The 17701-nt window shown below is 38.8% G+C and overlaps 1 protein-coding gene across 1 annotated transcript in view; it reads right to left on the reverse strand.

The window, feature by feature from the left end:
- The window catches only part of EIF2AK4 (eukaryotic translation initiation factor 2 alpha kinase 4), a gene marked incomplete at its 5' end in the record, with an annotated part of 37080 nt that extends 22650 nt beyond the window's left edge, over positions 1-14430 (reverse strand). Inside the window, 14 exons of the mRNA XM_082284020.1 lie at positions 800-883; positions 2004-2073; positions 2817-3229; positions 3579-3736; positions 4286-4395; positions 4759-5294; positions 5726-5883; positions 6552-6667; positions 6963-7111; positions 7563-7643; positions 8517-8690; positions 11268-11370; positions 12528-12643; positions 14308-14430. Coding sequence (XP_082140146.1) covers positions 800-883; positions 2004-2073; positions 2817-3229; positions 3579-3736; positions 4286-4395; positions 4759-5294; positions 5726-5883; positions 6552-6667; positions 6963-7111; positions 7563-7643; positions 8517-8690; positions 11268-11370; positions 12528-12643; positions 14308-14430 — 2391 coding nt within the window. The remainder of the gene's footprint in view (positions 1-799; positions 884-2003; positions 2074-2816; positions 3230-3578; positions 3737-4285; positions 4396-4758; positions 5295-5725; positions 5884-6551; positions 6668-6962; positions 7112-7562; positions 7644-8516; positions 8691-11267; positions 11371-12527; positions 12644-14307) is intronic.
- Between the last annotated feature and the right edge of the window lie 3271 nt (positions 14431-17701).

Here is a 17701-nt window from a genome sequence, read left to right on the forward strand (position 1 = left end):
CACCTACTTGTAACTTCCTTCCAGACAAGCTCTAGCATTAAGTGCATTATAAAAAATTGCACAGTACCACAGAATAGTTAGCTATGATAGACTGTTTCTGGGAGAAGTTGACTACTCCTAACACAAAGGAGGTGCCAGTAGAATAGCCTGAAATTGCAACCCTGCAGGAGTTTCATCTTGTGCCTATTGTTAGAGCCATACAATGGCTTTACAGATTACTGATTTCTATTAAAATAAAGTACATACACAATGCTGTGCTTTTGAAGAGAATGAGGAAGTTTCCACATCTGTGAAACACAATTTCCCCTCTGGAATTTAACACAGTAGACTTCAAGTCTACATTGGGAATTAACACCATAACCAAACTAAGGAACACCAGCTACAGTGTTGGGGATTGGGATGGATATTCTCAACAAATACGCACAAGGCAAAAGAATGCTTTGAAAGGCATGGACTCAAAGGTTGGCTGCCTGGGCTGTACTGTGGTTAGGTCAGGAACTGCCAACTTTTACTTGTACATGAGCAACACCAGTTACCTCATTATGCACTATAGTAGTAAAAAACTTCGCTCTCTCCAGTCACAAATACAGAGCCTTGGAAGGCATAACAAACCACATGCATGGGCACAGTGCCTTCCACCATGTAAGCCTTCAAAAACACAGTCCATTGCACAAACAGCACTGAACTCACTCATTTGCATTTTTAAAGGTCATTACTTTTCTCATGAAAAGCAGCAACTAGTCTCTGCAGGTTGACATAAACAGTATCCTTTCATGTGAACACACGAGCACATTTGTACCTGAATGTACAGATAATGCACTGTCTGAATGACTGGTGTCCTGTCTTCTCCTCCATGGCTGCTCTTTTCATTGCCTTCTTCATTCTTTATCACAATAAAAGTAACAGAACAGTTAGCTACAGAAAGCTGTGCACTTTTTTATTATGCATACTACTATTTTTTAATGGCTGGAATACACTGATGAGAACTCAGCTTCTATGGGTAGGTTTGAAAAACAGCAAAATAATACAATGACATTTTTGTAATACCACTGTGTCTAAATAAACTAGAAAAGCAGGAGTGGCGAACCCTCAAAGTGAAAATGAGTAACATTTTGCCATCATTAGACACTGAAGAGAAAGAATTCTGGAAAATCTGGATGAAGCTTAAATTTCAAGCTGTGTCATATTAAAAAAAGAGAAAAAGATAAAATTTGAAACTAAAAGATAGAAAGCTTGCTTGATACATAATGCAACTACCACCCTCAATCAAAAATTTTGGTACGGTGTGTGTATATATGTATAATGACAAAAGAATGCACTGCCATATTGTTAAATTATATATTGAAAACTTTTTCATGCCAATGTACATTATAACAGAAAGAGGAAAGGGATAAAGCTTTAAATAGAAGCATGTTACAGATCATCAGGACTGGCAGTGACATATTCTAGAGGCTGTAGAAAAGCGTGCATTAGCTTTCTAGTGATACAGGGCACTGACTGTCCACAGCAAGTGCTCTGACACAATCTTAAAGTCAACTAAAACCTTAGACATTACAGTGACTTCCCCTCCCTTTCTGTCTGCCAGCAATACGTATTTTGTCTGCTTTAAAAAGGGGCTATGAACAGATATATTGGTTAAAAGCACCTAAGTGCAGAACAGAATTTCAACTTTGAGATGGTGTAAGACCGTGTAATCCATATGGCTAACTGTTAAGTCATAAACACACTGAAGTGTTAAATTTGCAATGACCTGGGTCATGACTAAAAATCCCTCATATTTAGCTCAATAAACACTATAGGAAACAGAATCCAGATTAACTGCATCAGACTGATTTTTATGGAATGCAGCTCACAATGGCACAACACTTACTCTAACAGAACATAACCCTATATGTTTCTGTACTTACATCAGAAGTTAAATAAAACTTCCCAACTGACCTGTTTACTTGTCAAAGGCTATTTTATTATATTTTTATTTTCACTAACTTTATCTTTACACCTACCAGAGAATGACCTTTACTGTTTTCATCCTCATTATCAAAAATTATTTCACTTTCAGAATCTGTGGTTGGCCTGTTTAAAAAATAGAAAGAAAAAAACCTCAAAAGTTCTGCATACCAAGAAATATTTACTAAAGAATCTGGAAATTATTTGGGGGAAAATAAGAAAATCTAAGCTTCTGCTGAAGACTTTCTATACGCCTTAAACAAAAAAGCAAAACGAAACAATACCAGAAAAGCATCCTGCTTACAAAGCAACACTTCCTTTGACAGTCCAGTCTCTAAAAAGGAAGGTATATATTTGCATCAGTAAAATTTAATTACTATTTCCAGTAAGCAAAACTGAGATAATTTTACTTACTCGCTTATACAAAAAAATGACTGTGAGTGAGAAAACCCAACCATACACAGAGGAAGGTATGGAATACATTAATAAAAACCAAAACAAAAAAGAAAGGGCAAGTTTGATACTTTTCAAGATTTGTAATATTTCTGTTACTGTTTATTAAAAAACTTGAATCTCAAGGCTGGAAAAGACAACCAAACATAACAGTCATGCATTCTGGCAGAAATAATAAGAAGCTTCAAGAAGACTACACCAAAAAATTTTCCATGTAGACTGACAATCTTATCTAGAAAATTTCCTCTTCCTGGCTATCTGACTGCTGGCAAGTACACTAGTTTTGAACAAGGGGACAAAATAAACATACCGTGAACTACTGCTGACAAAAGAAACAAGAATGATAATAAGGCACAAACTTGGGAAAACTAACTCTGCTCACGCTCCCTATAGTGCCAGTACTGAAGCCTACTCACAAAATTGAATGCGAGAACACGCCATCACCATCATCGTCGTCATCACTGGACTCCTGATCAGCTCCACTGAATTTGTTGCTGGAGGATCTTTCACATGAAGTACTCCACTCAACTGAACTTGTCAAACACGGAGGAGGAGCATTAGTTTCCACATCACTTGTCTCCTCAGGGGAAAGGATGAAGAGACCAGCTTTGGGGTGCATTCTTCTCTCTTCGGTTGCTTCAGATGTTGACACAGTGGGAACAGGACTTTCATGCTTTTCTATCCAAGCATTGTAATACCTCACAATATTCTCATGGTTCAAGCGGGAGAGTAAAGTTACCTCCCCCTTAATCCTCCGAAATTGCTTGCTGGTAGGGTTTATGCGAATGCGTTTCACAGCATAATAGCAACCATCAAGCTTATTTCTCACCTGCAAAATTCAAATTAATGTAAAGTCAAACACTTACAAACGCCTTACCAAGCAGAGCTAGAAGAAGAATAATTTCACAGTATAGGAAGTCTTCCTTTCACCTGGAAAATGACTACAATTCAAATGCAAGGTTCCCCATACTGACAGGTTTCTTCCCCAATCTCCTAGCAACCTCTTGCAAGAAACTTTTCAGACTTCGCAGTTCCAGATAAAAACCTCAACACAGGCACAGCACACTAGCACACAGTAAATAAAACCATGCAAACATTGAATATATTGTTTTGCTTCAGAGAAAACAAAACATATCCCCAAAAAGATTTCCACAGAGGAAACAATTTTTATACCATACCTTGATGACTGCTCCAAAAGCCCCTTTACCAAGTAATTTTAGCTCTTCAAACTCATTATAGTATCGTGAAAATTGTCTCTGTGTTTCTGTGAAGAATGAAGCGCTGGATATCCGACTGCTGGGCACAACTGTCTCCATGCAATCTATACCTGCTGAATCTGTAATGAAGACAAAGCTACCATTGCTGGCAATAGAGGGAGAAGGCACTAGGGACTGTCAAATAAGGATCAAGGAGACAAAACCTAAATAACTTCAAGTGCAATTAAAACCTAAAATACAAAAGTGCTCTGCTGTGTAGAGTTAAGTTCTAGTACAAGCATAAACCTTAATACAGTTTTTAATTATAAACATGAATGATGCTGGACAAAGGAATGATTTTAACAAGAAGGTAAGAAGGTAAGAAGGAAAGAAGTCTCATTGGAACACCCTCTTCCAAAGACGAAGTTAAATCTACATGTACACCATGCAGGAGGTGAATGAGTTTACATGTTTCTTTAAAGCATGAGCTGCTTCTACTGAAGAAAAAAACAGTCGTCAGTCCACCCCAGCCAGTCTTGGACAGAGGTGCTGAAGAACACACTACCTTTTAGGTTAGTTAATGTAACACACTTGTGCAGTCTTGTGAAGCTGTAGCACAGCTCAATTTTTCTCTCTTACTGCAGGCATGTAGTCCACTTATTTAGCAGAAATTAAATTAAATTCCTTACCATCTAGATTTTCATCAGCTACAGGTATTTTTATTCGTGGAATGTTTATAAAACTATGTTGTAGCAACTGCTGAGGAGTCCATCTTTCTTTATCTTCCAAGCAAACGCACCTGTTAGCAAACCACAGAGAGAACTATTCCATGTCTGACACAAATGTTAGAAGAGTTCTAGTTATATTTAAGAAATTATTACCCCCACCATTCAGACGGGAGTAGGAAGCAAAGACAGACTAAATGACTTATCCACAGTGATATACAGTTGGTGGCAGAGCAGAGAAAAAGAGAGCACCAAACCTGCTCTCCCAAATCCCAGATTAGCAGCCCAAGCCATGAGAGCAATCATGTCTTCTACAAAAACTACAACTAGAGACACAGGAGGATTTAGTTATTCTTTGCAAAAGCTGTTAAAATCTTAAAAAAAAAAAAAAAAAGGAAAATCAAAGACAAGAAGAAACAGGAATGTGACAAACATACTTTTCCAGAAAGTCTTGAAAGTCAGCAGGTAAACTGGTAGGAACAGCAACTGGGAATTCCTTGGTTACTTGACCCTGGCTCAGTGAAAGCAAAAGCAAGCCCAGACGCCATACATCTCCTTTTTTTCCAGGCTTGTTGGGAAGACCATCCTCACTAAAACGAACCTTGGTTTGCTCAAAAACATCTGCTTTGCAGATGTCAGCTAAGCGCTTGGAAATGCTGTAGTCTGTGACCTTGATGTTTCCTTCAGCATCTACCAGGACACTGGAAGCACAAAGGACCTTGTGCACTACTGAATTATTGTGCAAGTAGTCGAGAGCTGACAAGATCTGGATCACGTAATGGCGCAGCTGCTCAACTGGAACAGGAGTCTCCTTGTGTAAGTACGTAGAAAGGCTGCAGCCACTTATGTGCTCCACTAAAATATCCACCACAATTGAGTCGTCCCGCTCTTTGAGGTTCATACATTTATAATGCACTATGTTTGGGTGACTTAGCTTTGCCAGTGAGCTGAACTCTGTTTCTGCTCCCTGAAGCTGGTAGAGAAACACAACATAACATGCATTTTGTCACATCTTGGAACACACTTCCAATAAAATATGTAGCATATACAAAATACGTATAAAATACACGACATCCTCATACTTTTCTAAAAGGAAGTACTGTGCACTGGGGAAAGTACAGCTTTGCTTTCTAACAAGTGAACTTGGTTCCCTCTTTCTTCAGAATTTTAGTATTTTATTCTTTAGTTATGCATACTTGCAAACACTTTCTTGCATTTGTATTATTGCAAAGGGAACTCCTGAATACCCCAACATCTCATCTTCTTTCATGCAGATGCTCTAAAAGATTAGCATTTTCAAGTTAATTACTACCCTCTCAAGTTTAATATAAACTTGCAGCCTGAAGAAAAACACTGAACCTCAACCAAAACTTTATTAAGCCAAATGCAAAATACAGGCATTACCTGTTTCTTAGACTTCTCAATCTTTTCTATTTCATGAGTTGTAAGAAACCTTCCCATCTTTTTTTGCCAGTGCAGAACCCACTCATATATTAGAACAAAGTCTCCACTGTGAATTTCCAAGGCATTGTAGACAGATTTACCAAGCTGTTCATCCTTTCCTATACACAAAGGGAGAGAACAGGAACATGGCTTCTTCTGTTTCTAAGGATCTGGCAAGAGCTCCTGCAAATGCTAAATAAATACCAGTAAGCCTGTTTTCTAAAGCCAGAAACATAAACCTACTTACAAGTAGACAAGAGACATATCTATATTGTAAGTATGGAAAATATCAGGCTTGATGAGACTGAATGCTATGTAACAGTACTCAAAAGAAAGCAATAGCACATTGACAAAAAACTGCTGCACATCTTCAAGAATTTAAAGTTTTAATAAATGAACAACCTTCCTGCCTAGCAAATGCCAGCTCTACACATAGTAACGTAATTGTTCATCCTCAAACTGCAAAACAATAAAGTTTTCCTTTCTTGAGAGACCTTGAGGCTGTTCATCCATCCACTGAGAAAGTGCTATGTTGAAAACAAACAGTGAAAACATTTGATGGTCTGTCCACATGGGCACTTCATGGAGGTCTTCCAGCTCTGAAAGTCTCCTGTGATGTCCTGTATTAATGATTTTGCTAAACCTGCTGCTTTTATGCCATTGCTATCAGCAGCAACAGAAGCAGAGTAAGTATGCATCTCCAGCCCTCTGCTTATCAGTGGTTTCACATGTTACTGAAAGCATCCCAAACACCAGCATTTCAAGCTGCAATTGTAATTTTGCTTACCTAGACATTTTCCTTTATGGACAGTAAGTTGTCCAGCACCACTTGTGCTGAAGTTCAAAACTTCATGATTTCCAGGGGACTCTTCATGATTACTAACAGAAAGCTGGCGTTCTCGTCTGAAATGGGAAGAGAACATTTTTCTCCAACTCAGACATAAAGTATATTTAAAGTCAGGAGTTGAATACAAACCTTAAAAATTGGAAAGTTTCCAAGTTACCCACAGCACATAGCTTAGTTAAACCATGACAAATGAAGGTAGTGGGGGAAGGGGACAGGAAAGAGACCAAAATGAGCAGGTGAACAACATGGCACACTATTCTCTTGCCTTCAAATTTCACTTTGTAATCTAATGTTTGCAACAGAATAAATAAATAAATCGCTCTAAAAAAATCTGTATGCAAACTGACATACTTTGAACGTCCAGCTGAATTTGGTCGGTGTTTATTATTCCCTCCATGTTCCAAACAGCTCCCATTTAAGCGTGAAGCAACTCTGTGTCCTGCAGTATCTCTCCTGTGAGAATCTTCTGGATTCTTCAGAGCAGCTATTTCCAAACGTTCCTATACATCAGGAAAGACACCAAGTAAGTACAGAAGTCACTCCTATCCTCACATATGCAAGTACTTAGTTATTATTCCATGAAGTCATGCAGATGACAGAAGAAATACGTTTTCATAATAAATGTACATGTGAGACCAAAGAAGAAGTGCTGAGATTTCAGAAAGTACATTTCCACACTGTCTGGGGCAGAATGTAAAGAAACTGGAAACATTAATATACCAGCTTTTTTCTATTCCTGTTTAAAAATATCCACCTTGGTACACTCAAGATGCTAGTCTATTCCAGATATAAACCCCAGAAATAATCAAGAACCTCTTTTAATTCAGATCTACTAAAGGCCTTGAATAAGAGAAGATGTCCTAGAAGATTTCAAATTTTTACACATACTGTTACAGTCCTGGGAAGAACTTACTGCAATGGTTTTTTTGCACACCTGCTTAGAAAGAATACCTGTTTGGCAATCTCTTTCTTTTTTCTTTCTTCCCTTTTCTCTTCCTCCCTTCTCTGAATCTCATTAAGGATTTCACGTTGCTGAAATGAATTTCAGTATTGTTAGAGATGCAACAGTACATGCAGTGCAACTGCTAAAATCTTACCCTGATTTAAAAGAAAAAAGCTATGATGCTGATTTTTCTGAAGTGTTTAAAAGAGGACTTAGAGGATGTCACAGGAATAAAAATATTGAAGTCAAATTAGCTCTCCTGAGGAAGTTAACAGTATCAATTGTATGATATAGGAGAATGGAATTGTAAATTACTTCTACTGCCAATGAAATTGTAAATTACTTCTACTGCCAGACCCAAAAATAAAGTTTCACACACAAAAAAAGACAGGGAGATAAACCCAAACAATCTTTTAAAAACCAGAGCTATTCTATCCATATTCCCCACAGAGTGGAAACCTCACACTACCAGCCCCTGTGAGACTCGGATGAATCCCTTCATTTCTAGTGAAGGATGGTGGTGGTGTGACCTCTCCTTAGATTAAATTTGGTGCTCTCTAGAGATGTCTGTCACAGTGAATGTTCCAGTCACCCTAAGAGCAAAAGAAGGTATGATAGCCTGTCTGCCTGGCTAACGCTTCCTAGTTTAAGATTGAATGCATTTAATATGCACATTTGCTTACACTTTTGTATAAGGTCATCTTGATAAGTGATTTGCCTAGGATGAGAAATCAACATTTAGGTTTGTTTCAGGCATAAATATTCCCCAGGGTTAAAACCACATCATTAAAATATTACAATTACAGCAGCAGATTGTTCATATAGTACATATTGATCCACTCATACTGGCAGGTCTGACAAGTTAATAATTCACTAAAACTCACCATTACGCAGAGTGATTTTAAAATCATAACTATGTTATTTTGAGAATATATGGTTATTCATACTTTGTTTTCTCTTACCTCCTGCTCTTCTCTTCTCTTAACTTCTTGTGCCCTACGCAGTTCCTCCTGAGCCAATCTTTCCTGTTCTTTTTGATGATTTTTTAGCATTTCTTCATGAAAAGACTTGGAAGGTGGTTTATTATACTCACTGAGAAATGACTGTACATGGTCAGCAAGTTCAAATATCATCACCTGAAAAAAAAAAAAAAATTAATGACATGCACAGTCATATGATAGCCAAATGATACCCAACCCAAAAAGCAACACAGCAGAAGCATGACGGCCAATTTTTTTATTTACCAAGGAAAATTTACCATATTTCTCTATTTATTAATAAACTGTAACAGGAAAAATCCCTGACCACAGTAGAAAAGATTGCAAAAATTACTGGAAGTCAGACAACCCAAGCCATCTTATTTTTCTAAAAGAAAAGTAAAATTTAAAAATCACATTCTCATCTTCTTTTAGGCATGATTTTTCTACTCCCAAAGATATGGGTTTATGACATACGAGCTGCAACAAAACAAATCTTTTACACTTATCTGTTAGTGCACCTACTGCTACGAAATAGTTACTTATTTCTCTAGTAACAGCAAATCCAACCCTTCCTGCACAAAGCAGTCCCCCAGTTAGAACTGTAAGTCACATAAGGCATTCCATATTCATATAACCACGACTACTAAAATAGAAAACTGAAAACTCTGCTCAGCTGAATTCTGCTTTATGGCTTGCCAGCTTGGAATCAATTTTCACTTACTGTTTACCTGTGTATGTATTGATAATCTATTGACCTGTCAGGGCTTAAGCTTTCAGCAGTCTAGTAGCATCCCCTTATTAATTCAAGCAATCTACACTGCTAATAGACCATCTTAGCTCTAAAATTAAAGAATAGTCCAGAACAAAGGTGCAATCAGCAGGAGCACTGAGAAGGATTTGCATGTACAGGTGGGAGATCAGACAAATTAAATTGTACCATCTGCCTGTAACAGGCTGACATTTAGAAGATTCTCAAACACTGAATCCCCTGCTTGAAAGTAAGAATGAAGCCAGGAGGCAATTCAAAATAGAAAGAATAGCACAATATGCATAAATCTGACATGTGCAACTAAAATATCTTTCCCAGGTTACTGTTCAGAAGGCAAGGCAATCACTGCATGTAGACATATGTATCAAAAAAAAACCACCAAGAGAAGCTTCAATAATTAAAAAAAACACCAACAGTTTGCTGTTCAGTCTGAACAGGTGGCTGAGGTATTGAAAAACTTTCTATATCACAGAATAGAATTTAATAAGGAATAGCTGTCAACGTAGAGCAAAAAGTTATCTCCCTTTTGCTGCAGATAAAGTAATTCAGTAATAAATGCAACTGCATATGCCATTCATACAAAACATGTACATACATGTAACTCACAAACACATCTACACATTGCTGGAGCAAGCATGACTCTTGCTTTGGAAAATCAACATTAGGAAGATGTATGATATATTTTAGGTCCTTTCAATGAGATCAGAAATCAAATTGGGATTTGATAACTCTTGGGGTCCGTTGTGAGCAGACCAAGTATATATTGCATGGTTTTGTGGTTACTTAGAGAATTTAACCCTTGTACTTCCGATGAATTGTCCATAGCACCGTCATTAGAAAAAACCAGCAAACAACAAACCCCACTCCCTAAATTCCAGAATACACCATTAAACTGCTTATTTCCAAAGATACTGAAAAAACTGAGGAAATTCTTGGTTATTGAACAGAATGAACAAAACAATATCTGGCTAAAAGAGTTATTTTGAAAGTATCTGCAGAAAAATTGGCAATCAAAATACAAGTATAGTACTCAAATGGAAAAAAAAGGCTTGATGTGGCAGGACTGAATGACAGATAACTCTTGCTAAACCTGTGAAGTTGACAGGCTTGGGAAACTGAAAGCAAAATATTATCCCATTTCAGCCTATTATAATGTACACAGCTGTGTAACTCTCACTTGTAAAAAGGCAAATGGAGCTATTCAAGCATGTTCACCTGCAATATTTCCAAATAGCAGTAAGAAACACCAAAACCCCTGCTTGCACCAAGAATTCTTTGCTTGCTCATAATTCTTTGAATCATTTCAGTCCTCAGCAACAACAGAAAGATATCATTAATACTAAACGTACCTGAGGATGTATAAAATCCCTTAAAATAGATACAAGGGCTAAGTTTCACATATTTCTCCATCTTTCTCTTTTTACCCTGTTCCGGGGCAACCCAACTATCACTTCTCCTAAACACAGAAGAAAAAAAGGCACAATGGCATGGAGTGACTGTGCTACAAAGTGTTGAGCTGGTGTTGGAACAAAGGTCTCTTATCCTTCAGTTCAGCATTAGGTGAACAAGATCACAGGGAAAAATTCCCCAGGTAACCACTGTTTGCCTAAACAGATACAGCCTCTTACAATATTCAAATTAATCTGGAAAGTGCAGAAAGCTCTCAGTTTTACAGTTATCATTGCTTTTCATACTGCCAAATAACTTAGAACCTTTAAACCTAATAACGTGAACCTTTAAACAGGAATAAAGCTTCCACTATTTATACATGCACTGGATTTTAAGAGGATTCACAGTCTGGACTTCCATTAATTAGAAACATTCCTAAGAAAGACAGTCTCTCCTTCCTTAAAAGCAATGCAACTTACACTTCCAATGTGGATGTATTTCACTATATTATACCATACATTTTTAGAACTACTTAAGTCCAGAGTATATTTCTCAAGGAAATGAAAAGCTCTTACCTCTCCACGGCGCTGTTTTGCCAGTTCAGCTAGTCTGGATTTTAGTTCATTTATTTTCTCATTTGACAAGCCTTTTGAATTTTTTAGTTGTATTTCAGGAACTCTGAGGGATGGCAACAAAACATAAAAAAACCCTTATTAGAAAAACTGAGTGTAAAAAGCAACAGATTGTTGATAAAAACAGTGTGTGAGGGAAAAGGAATAAAGTTCATAGTTACCTGGCAATTAGTCAGTGGTCAAATAAGCAGAATATAAATACTACATATACAAGATAAAGCCAGAAATACTGTATTAAATTCCCTACCATCAAATTTTCTGGTTTACCAGATTACCTGTTGGTTACACTTAACAGTAGAACTACCAAAGAAACCCTGCAGACTCTAATAATCCAGCACTTAACCACTAACTTACCGAACAAGCCATTTAAAATATTACTAGCATAACATTTAGACGTTTAAAATTTATTTATCACCACTATACAGATTACACAAACACCAAGAAACAAATGCAATAAATAAATATTAGTTAAATTAAAAATATTTAAAATAAGGTAAACAAACAAAATATCTGTAGGTATACTCTTTTAAACTAAAATGAAAAAAAAAAATGAGAGTAGCTGTTATGTCCTTCCTATAGGGTATAACTGAGCAATTACTTAGTAAGGAACAGCATTTCCCTTCTACAGCACTCATGCCACAGCACAAATGGATGGACTGAAGGGAGTTATGCTTTGGACTATCAGTGGTATAAGGACTGAACAAAATGGGGCACAGACCAACAGTTCACCCAGAAATCACTTGCCAACAAAATGCTGGGGGAGGCTGGTCACCCACAACCCCTTCTACATTCTCTATGGAGAACTCTTACAAAAGGTAATCCAGCAGAAAACAGAACAGCAGATGGCCTTAAGTCAAAAGGAAATTCAGTCTGTCTTAGCTGAAAGAGTCAGGAGTTGAAGAAGTTTAACAAGGGCACTAAGATAGTGGCAGGTACACCTGTGTTTATGTATCTCCCAAGCTACAAACTGGGGCTGCAGTCTTGCACTGACAAACTCATCCCTGTTATTCTACATTGCACAAAAGACTAAATCCAATTCAGGTGCAAGGTTTAGAGTTGCATATTATAAAATACCACAAGCTTAATAAATACTGACATGCAGAAAGCAAGACTAAGAGTGATGAATAAAGCTCCATGTTTTTTTCAACTTACACTTTACTACGGAAAGCAGAGAAAAAAGGTTATATTTGAATGTTCACTTACGTATCAGGGTAAGTATGTGGACACTTAACCCACAAGTCAACTTTGGCATACACTTCATTAGCACCAGTCAATCCCTGAGGACGCAGAACTAAATTAATTTCAGGAGGCTGTCGTACCTAAAATACAAAACAAAACTTCTGATTGAAAATGGTTGTTTGGTTTTGTTTTAATGAAAACACACAACTCTCAATCTATATTATAGTAGAATACAGCTTAGACCATCCAAACCATGAAAAAAATATGCTAATGTGTTGACATTGCTCAATAGGAGTGAGCTGGTCCACTTACTATCATGGTTTATCCAGCATATTTTTACAACTTCTTCAGATAAGTGTAGTTAAAGTCATTAGAAAGATGATTCAGACTGAGCAAAAATGAAGTTTTATAATAAAGCTTTTGTATTCTGCTTACTGTAAGGTAGCAGTAGAAAAAAATTAAATAAACTTAACACACGTTATTTATATCACAAATTAAAGCATTCATTCTAAAACCAGCATTTTTGCTTTTGTGTTTAGATCATTAACACTAGGCATTATTTTATTTTCTGACATGGCAACGGACCATAATGTCACACTGATATACACCTTACATGGCCAAACCAATGGACAGTAATTTTTTTGTAGTTGTATTTTGTGTTTTGCCATAAACCAGAATTTTAACAAGCATTGCCTTCCTCATCCCCAACCTGTTCAAATCACCTACTCAAAATCAGAATAAAGTAAAATATGCCCATATAAGCATTCCCAACTTTTTCTTTTCAATTAGGTTTAAAAACAAACAACAAAAAACAACAACAAAACAACCCAGCCCTCAGTGACATGAAAAACAGATAGGGAAGTAAGACCACATGGAATAACAAATACAGAAACAGATGGTAACTACCCCCTTTGATTTTCTAGCAAGGAGGAGAACATGCCAAGTCAAGAGGATGTCAGATATGACGTTCAATACAGAGTGAACCCTTCTGGAAACCCAACAAATTACTTATTCTTACCAAAGTTCATAAAAAGAGAAAAAAAACCAAAGTTCATAAAAGAGAAAAAAAGTCCTTAGTTACTGCAAAAAATTTAAGTTCAAGTCTACGGCACAAAAGAAAGCAGAGAATATATTGTGTAGACATTCAAGACAAAAGAATGTAGAAAGAAACAACAGTAAAAGTGAACTTGTGGAACACAAGAGAGCGACCATTAACTCCAGGTACAGGAAAACAGTATCACGGACACAGCTGGAAAGGAAGTATCAATTAAATGTGGACACGAAAGACAAATGGAAGAGAGTAGTAAGTACCAGACCTGAGCACTAACTAGTTGTAATTGAAAAACCCCAAACCTATAAAAATGAAAGCAAAATTATTACCACGGAAAGAGCTGCACTGTGACAAAACCACAGCATATAAGAACTATGCAAGTATCATCATGTATACCGATGAGATGAATTAATTGAACAGGTGTGTAATTACTATCTTAAGGAATGAATTAAGAAACAATTTTTTTAAAGCCTGACAATTAATTAAAATGCGATTTACGAGCACAGCACTGATTATAGAGCGAGCGCGTCTATCTGGAGGATTAATCGCAAAGGCGGCCGGTTGCAGGGCTGGAGGAAGGACCGCGGGCACGCAGCGAGAGCCGCGACACGGCAGGCAAGGAAGACACGGACCGGCAGCAGCGAGGCAGCGCCAGCCGCGTCCCCGCCGCCGTGCAGCCCCGCTCCGCACCGGGACCCGGCCCGGCCCGCCGCGCCCCCGCCCCGCGCGCTGTGAGCCGACCCCGCTCGCTACCTTCCAGGCCTGGCTCTGCCGCAGATCCTGGAAGTCCTGCCCGTAGATGGACTCCAGCACCTGGAGCTCGTTCTCCTGCCGCAGCTGGTAGCTCTCCGGCGGCTCCCCGGCGAGCTCCGCCATGTCAGCGGCGCCGGTGGGGGCGTGCAGCTGCCATGGCGGGCCCCCCGCGCTGCCAGCCTGGAACTGGTGCCGGAGCGCGGCCCGGCACCGCCTCCGCCGCGGCGGCAGGAGGAGGAGCCGGGGCCGGGGCCGCCACCGCCGCGTGGGGCCCAGCCGTTCGTCCACAGGAACGGGTCGAGTTGGAAGGGACCCATAAGGAGCGCAGAGTGCAACGCCCTGCACCTCGCGGCACTCCTAAAACTAAACAGTGTGACTAAGAGCACTGTCCAAACTCTGGGAGGCTTGGTGCCATGGCCACTTCCCTGGGAGCCTGTTCCAGTGACCAATCACCCTCTGGGTGAAGAACATTTTCAAATGTCCAGTCTGAACTCCTTCAAGATATACCTCCAGTATATCTGCAATACAGAAATACACAGCAAATACTGTTGGATACTGTGTAGATTTTTTTAAACTGACCTTCAGAAAGATTCACAAAAGGGAAAAAATAGCCAAGAATATCAGAATAGATTTCATATAGAGCTGGGGCAGGATACAAGTTCCCGTGAAAACTATAAAAAGGTTTCCACCGACAATTGCTGTAGTGACTAACAGCAGGTGGAGCGCGAACAGTCTTTGTCTGGTTGAACTACAAACACAAAGTGAGGCCAGACCAGGTGAATACCCCTTAGTCCCCGGGTATCCTTGGTGGGACCTGCCAGAGACAGGCAGCTGAGAGCTGTCAGGGGAGCAGTGATAACCAGAGAAGAAAACGTGCTTTCCTTCTGTCACCTCATACGGTAACTACTGAAAAGGACGGCCACAGGATGGAGCCTTTAAAGTTTTGGGATCTTCATAAAGAAACCCCAAGTAAATTCATACGTACAAGTTTATCTATTAAGGGAGTAATCCCCAGGGAAAGAAAAGTGTTACAGTAGACTGCAGCTTGCTACCATGCACCAAGATATAGGAATGGAATTTTGTTGACTTTCCCTTTACTCCCTGACCTTCGAGTACAGAATTTTTGTTAAAAAGAGACCACTCATTTACACTTACGATCGGTTTCTATAGCCCTCAATTTGTCCTTCTGAAATTCAAAGCTTGTTCCATGCATACTTTATCTTTCAGTTGCACTTCAATAATGTCGTTAGTATCTAACTAAAACCAAGTGTTAAATTGTATCACTGTTGTGATGATGCAGGTCTCTTTTCCTTACCATTCCTAGAATGTGTCTTCAGCAGGGTCTTTCTATCTCATCTGCTTTTTGGTGGGAAATGCATGACCAAAGCTGTTTAGTGTTTATTTAGCAACAACAGAGACGTCCTTTTGCTCAGTCAGCTGTGACCTGGGGCACTGTAACTGATCACTGGAGTTTCCTCTGGTGCAGTTGAGTGCTCTCATTATCAATTTGTATAAAAAGTTTCCCTGCGTTAAAAACTGGAAATAAAAGTGTCTAGGCCACAGATTCATCTTCTCTCCCACACAAAGACACAGCAAGAAGGGCCAATTAGAAGACACGATGCAGTAAGTAATTAAGAAATGTCAGCAAAATTTCCTTTAACAGAAATTATGTGTTTATACTTCCCAAGCACGTGGAGTGAGGCACACAGCCCAGCACATGGGAAATTTCTCCCCTGTTACACTGTATTGCAGTGGGTGGGACAGATAACATCATGCCTTTTAAAGCTGCCCTACTTTGTGACTTGGTAAAATTTTAACCAGTTAAGATGAAATGTGCTAGACCAGATGTCTACCTCAAACTATGTTTTTTCCGTAATTACTTACATTAATAATGATTTGTTGCTTCCAAGAAGAAAGCCAGAGTAAAATAACATAATAATAAAAACATTCTGAGAATTTATTTTAAAAAGTCTTGCACTTCAGCAGGAGTGTGAAAATTTGATAGGTGGAAGGAAGAGAGGAAGGAGAACCTTCTTCAATGCTTTGCTAGCTAACCTTGTGAAAACCTTCAAGAACTAAACCAAATTATATTACTGGAGGGCGTATTCACATGCTCAGCACAGATTTACTGGAATACAATGAACATCCACCTGCCCCAAACATGCGCCAGATTGCATCTGGACAGAAGCTTCCCTTCCCAAATTTAAGACAAAATTTAAAACTCTGTCCCACAACATTAAAATTTATAAAATTTAATTCAAGCAAATAAAATGTAATTGAGTTGTGAGAATGTGCTTTCACTTCCCCATGTGCATGGTGAGGAGAAGTCAGTCTTCCTACGTGAAGTGCAGGAGGAAGGGGAAGGGTCCAGAGTATTAAGAGTAAGAAATCTGGCAGAAAATGAACCCTCTTGCATTCCAGCTGGTCCCCAGAGATCAGAGGGGCTGGGTGCAGCTGGGCTTATTCTGATTATAACCAAATTGGCATTATATGTCTGGTTGTGTTCAATGGGAACTTCCACAAGCACAGATTCACAAAAAATGAGATTTATTGAAGCAACAGAAATACAAAGTCAGAATAAATGCACTAGCTGTGGTAGAGCTCTTATGATAACATTGTTAACCTGGGTAGTAATAATAATAATAATAGTAATAATAATAATAGTAGGTAGACACTTACAGCACTTCCACTTGGAAGGAGGAGGAGGAGAGTAGCCTGTGAACTTTCTCTAATGTCTTTTAGGGTCTTTCTCCTAACAGGTCTACCCTTCTTACATACAGCCCAATCTGATCCCCCTCCTGCTAGGTTATCTGTAACATGGTCTAAGCAGATAGTTGAGTAATACAGTCATTTATGTGGTAGCATGTACTTCATTAAGCTTATTAGCATATGCAGGTGTGAGTGTTTTAGTATTTAAATGACTTTTAATCAGGCAAACATTTCTTTTTTGGCTTTGGTGTCCTTTAAAGGTCCAGTTGTACAACTTACTTCTGTTCTGTTCCATTCAAAAGTCAAACCCAGATCATGCTATCTCTACAGGACCTTTTCCTTTAGCCAACTCATCCTTTCTTGACTATACAGATCGATGCAAAGACAATGTAGAAGGTACAAAGTGTAGCCTGTAGACAGTAAGCATTAGCTCTTGCCTGGCTCCTTGGTTATCATCCCACACGGAGGAGCTGAAGAAAGGGACGGCTGTGTGAGGAAAAGCACCTTGCAGGTGGCTGGGAGGTGAAGGGACTGAGGTCTGACTCTTTACAGAGATTGGCCACAAGAATGATGGAGGACCAAAAGGAGGAAGAAACCTGTTCAGGTGTCTCAGGAAAGGAAAGATGAGGGGAAAGCACGGCAAAAGCTGCTGATTATTGCCTGGGAAAGTGGGGAAAAATGGGAC

The sequence above is a fragment of the Coloeus monedula genome (genome assembly GCF_965178545.1).
Source record: "Coloeus monedula genome assembly, chromosome: 6".
NCBI classification, from domain to species: domain Eukaryota; kingdom Metazoa; phylum Chordata; class Aves; order Passeriformes; family Corvidae; genus Coloeus; species Coloeus monedula.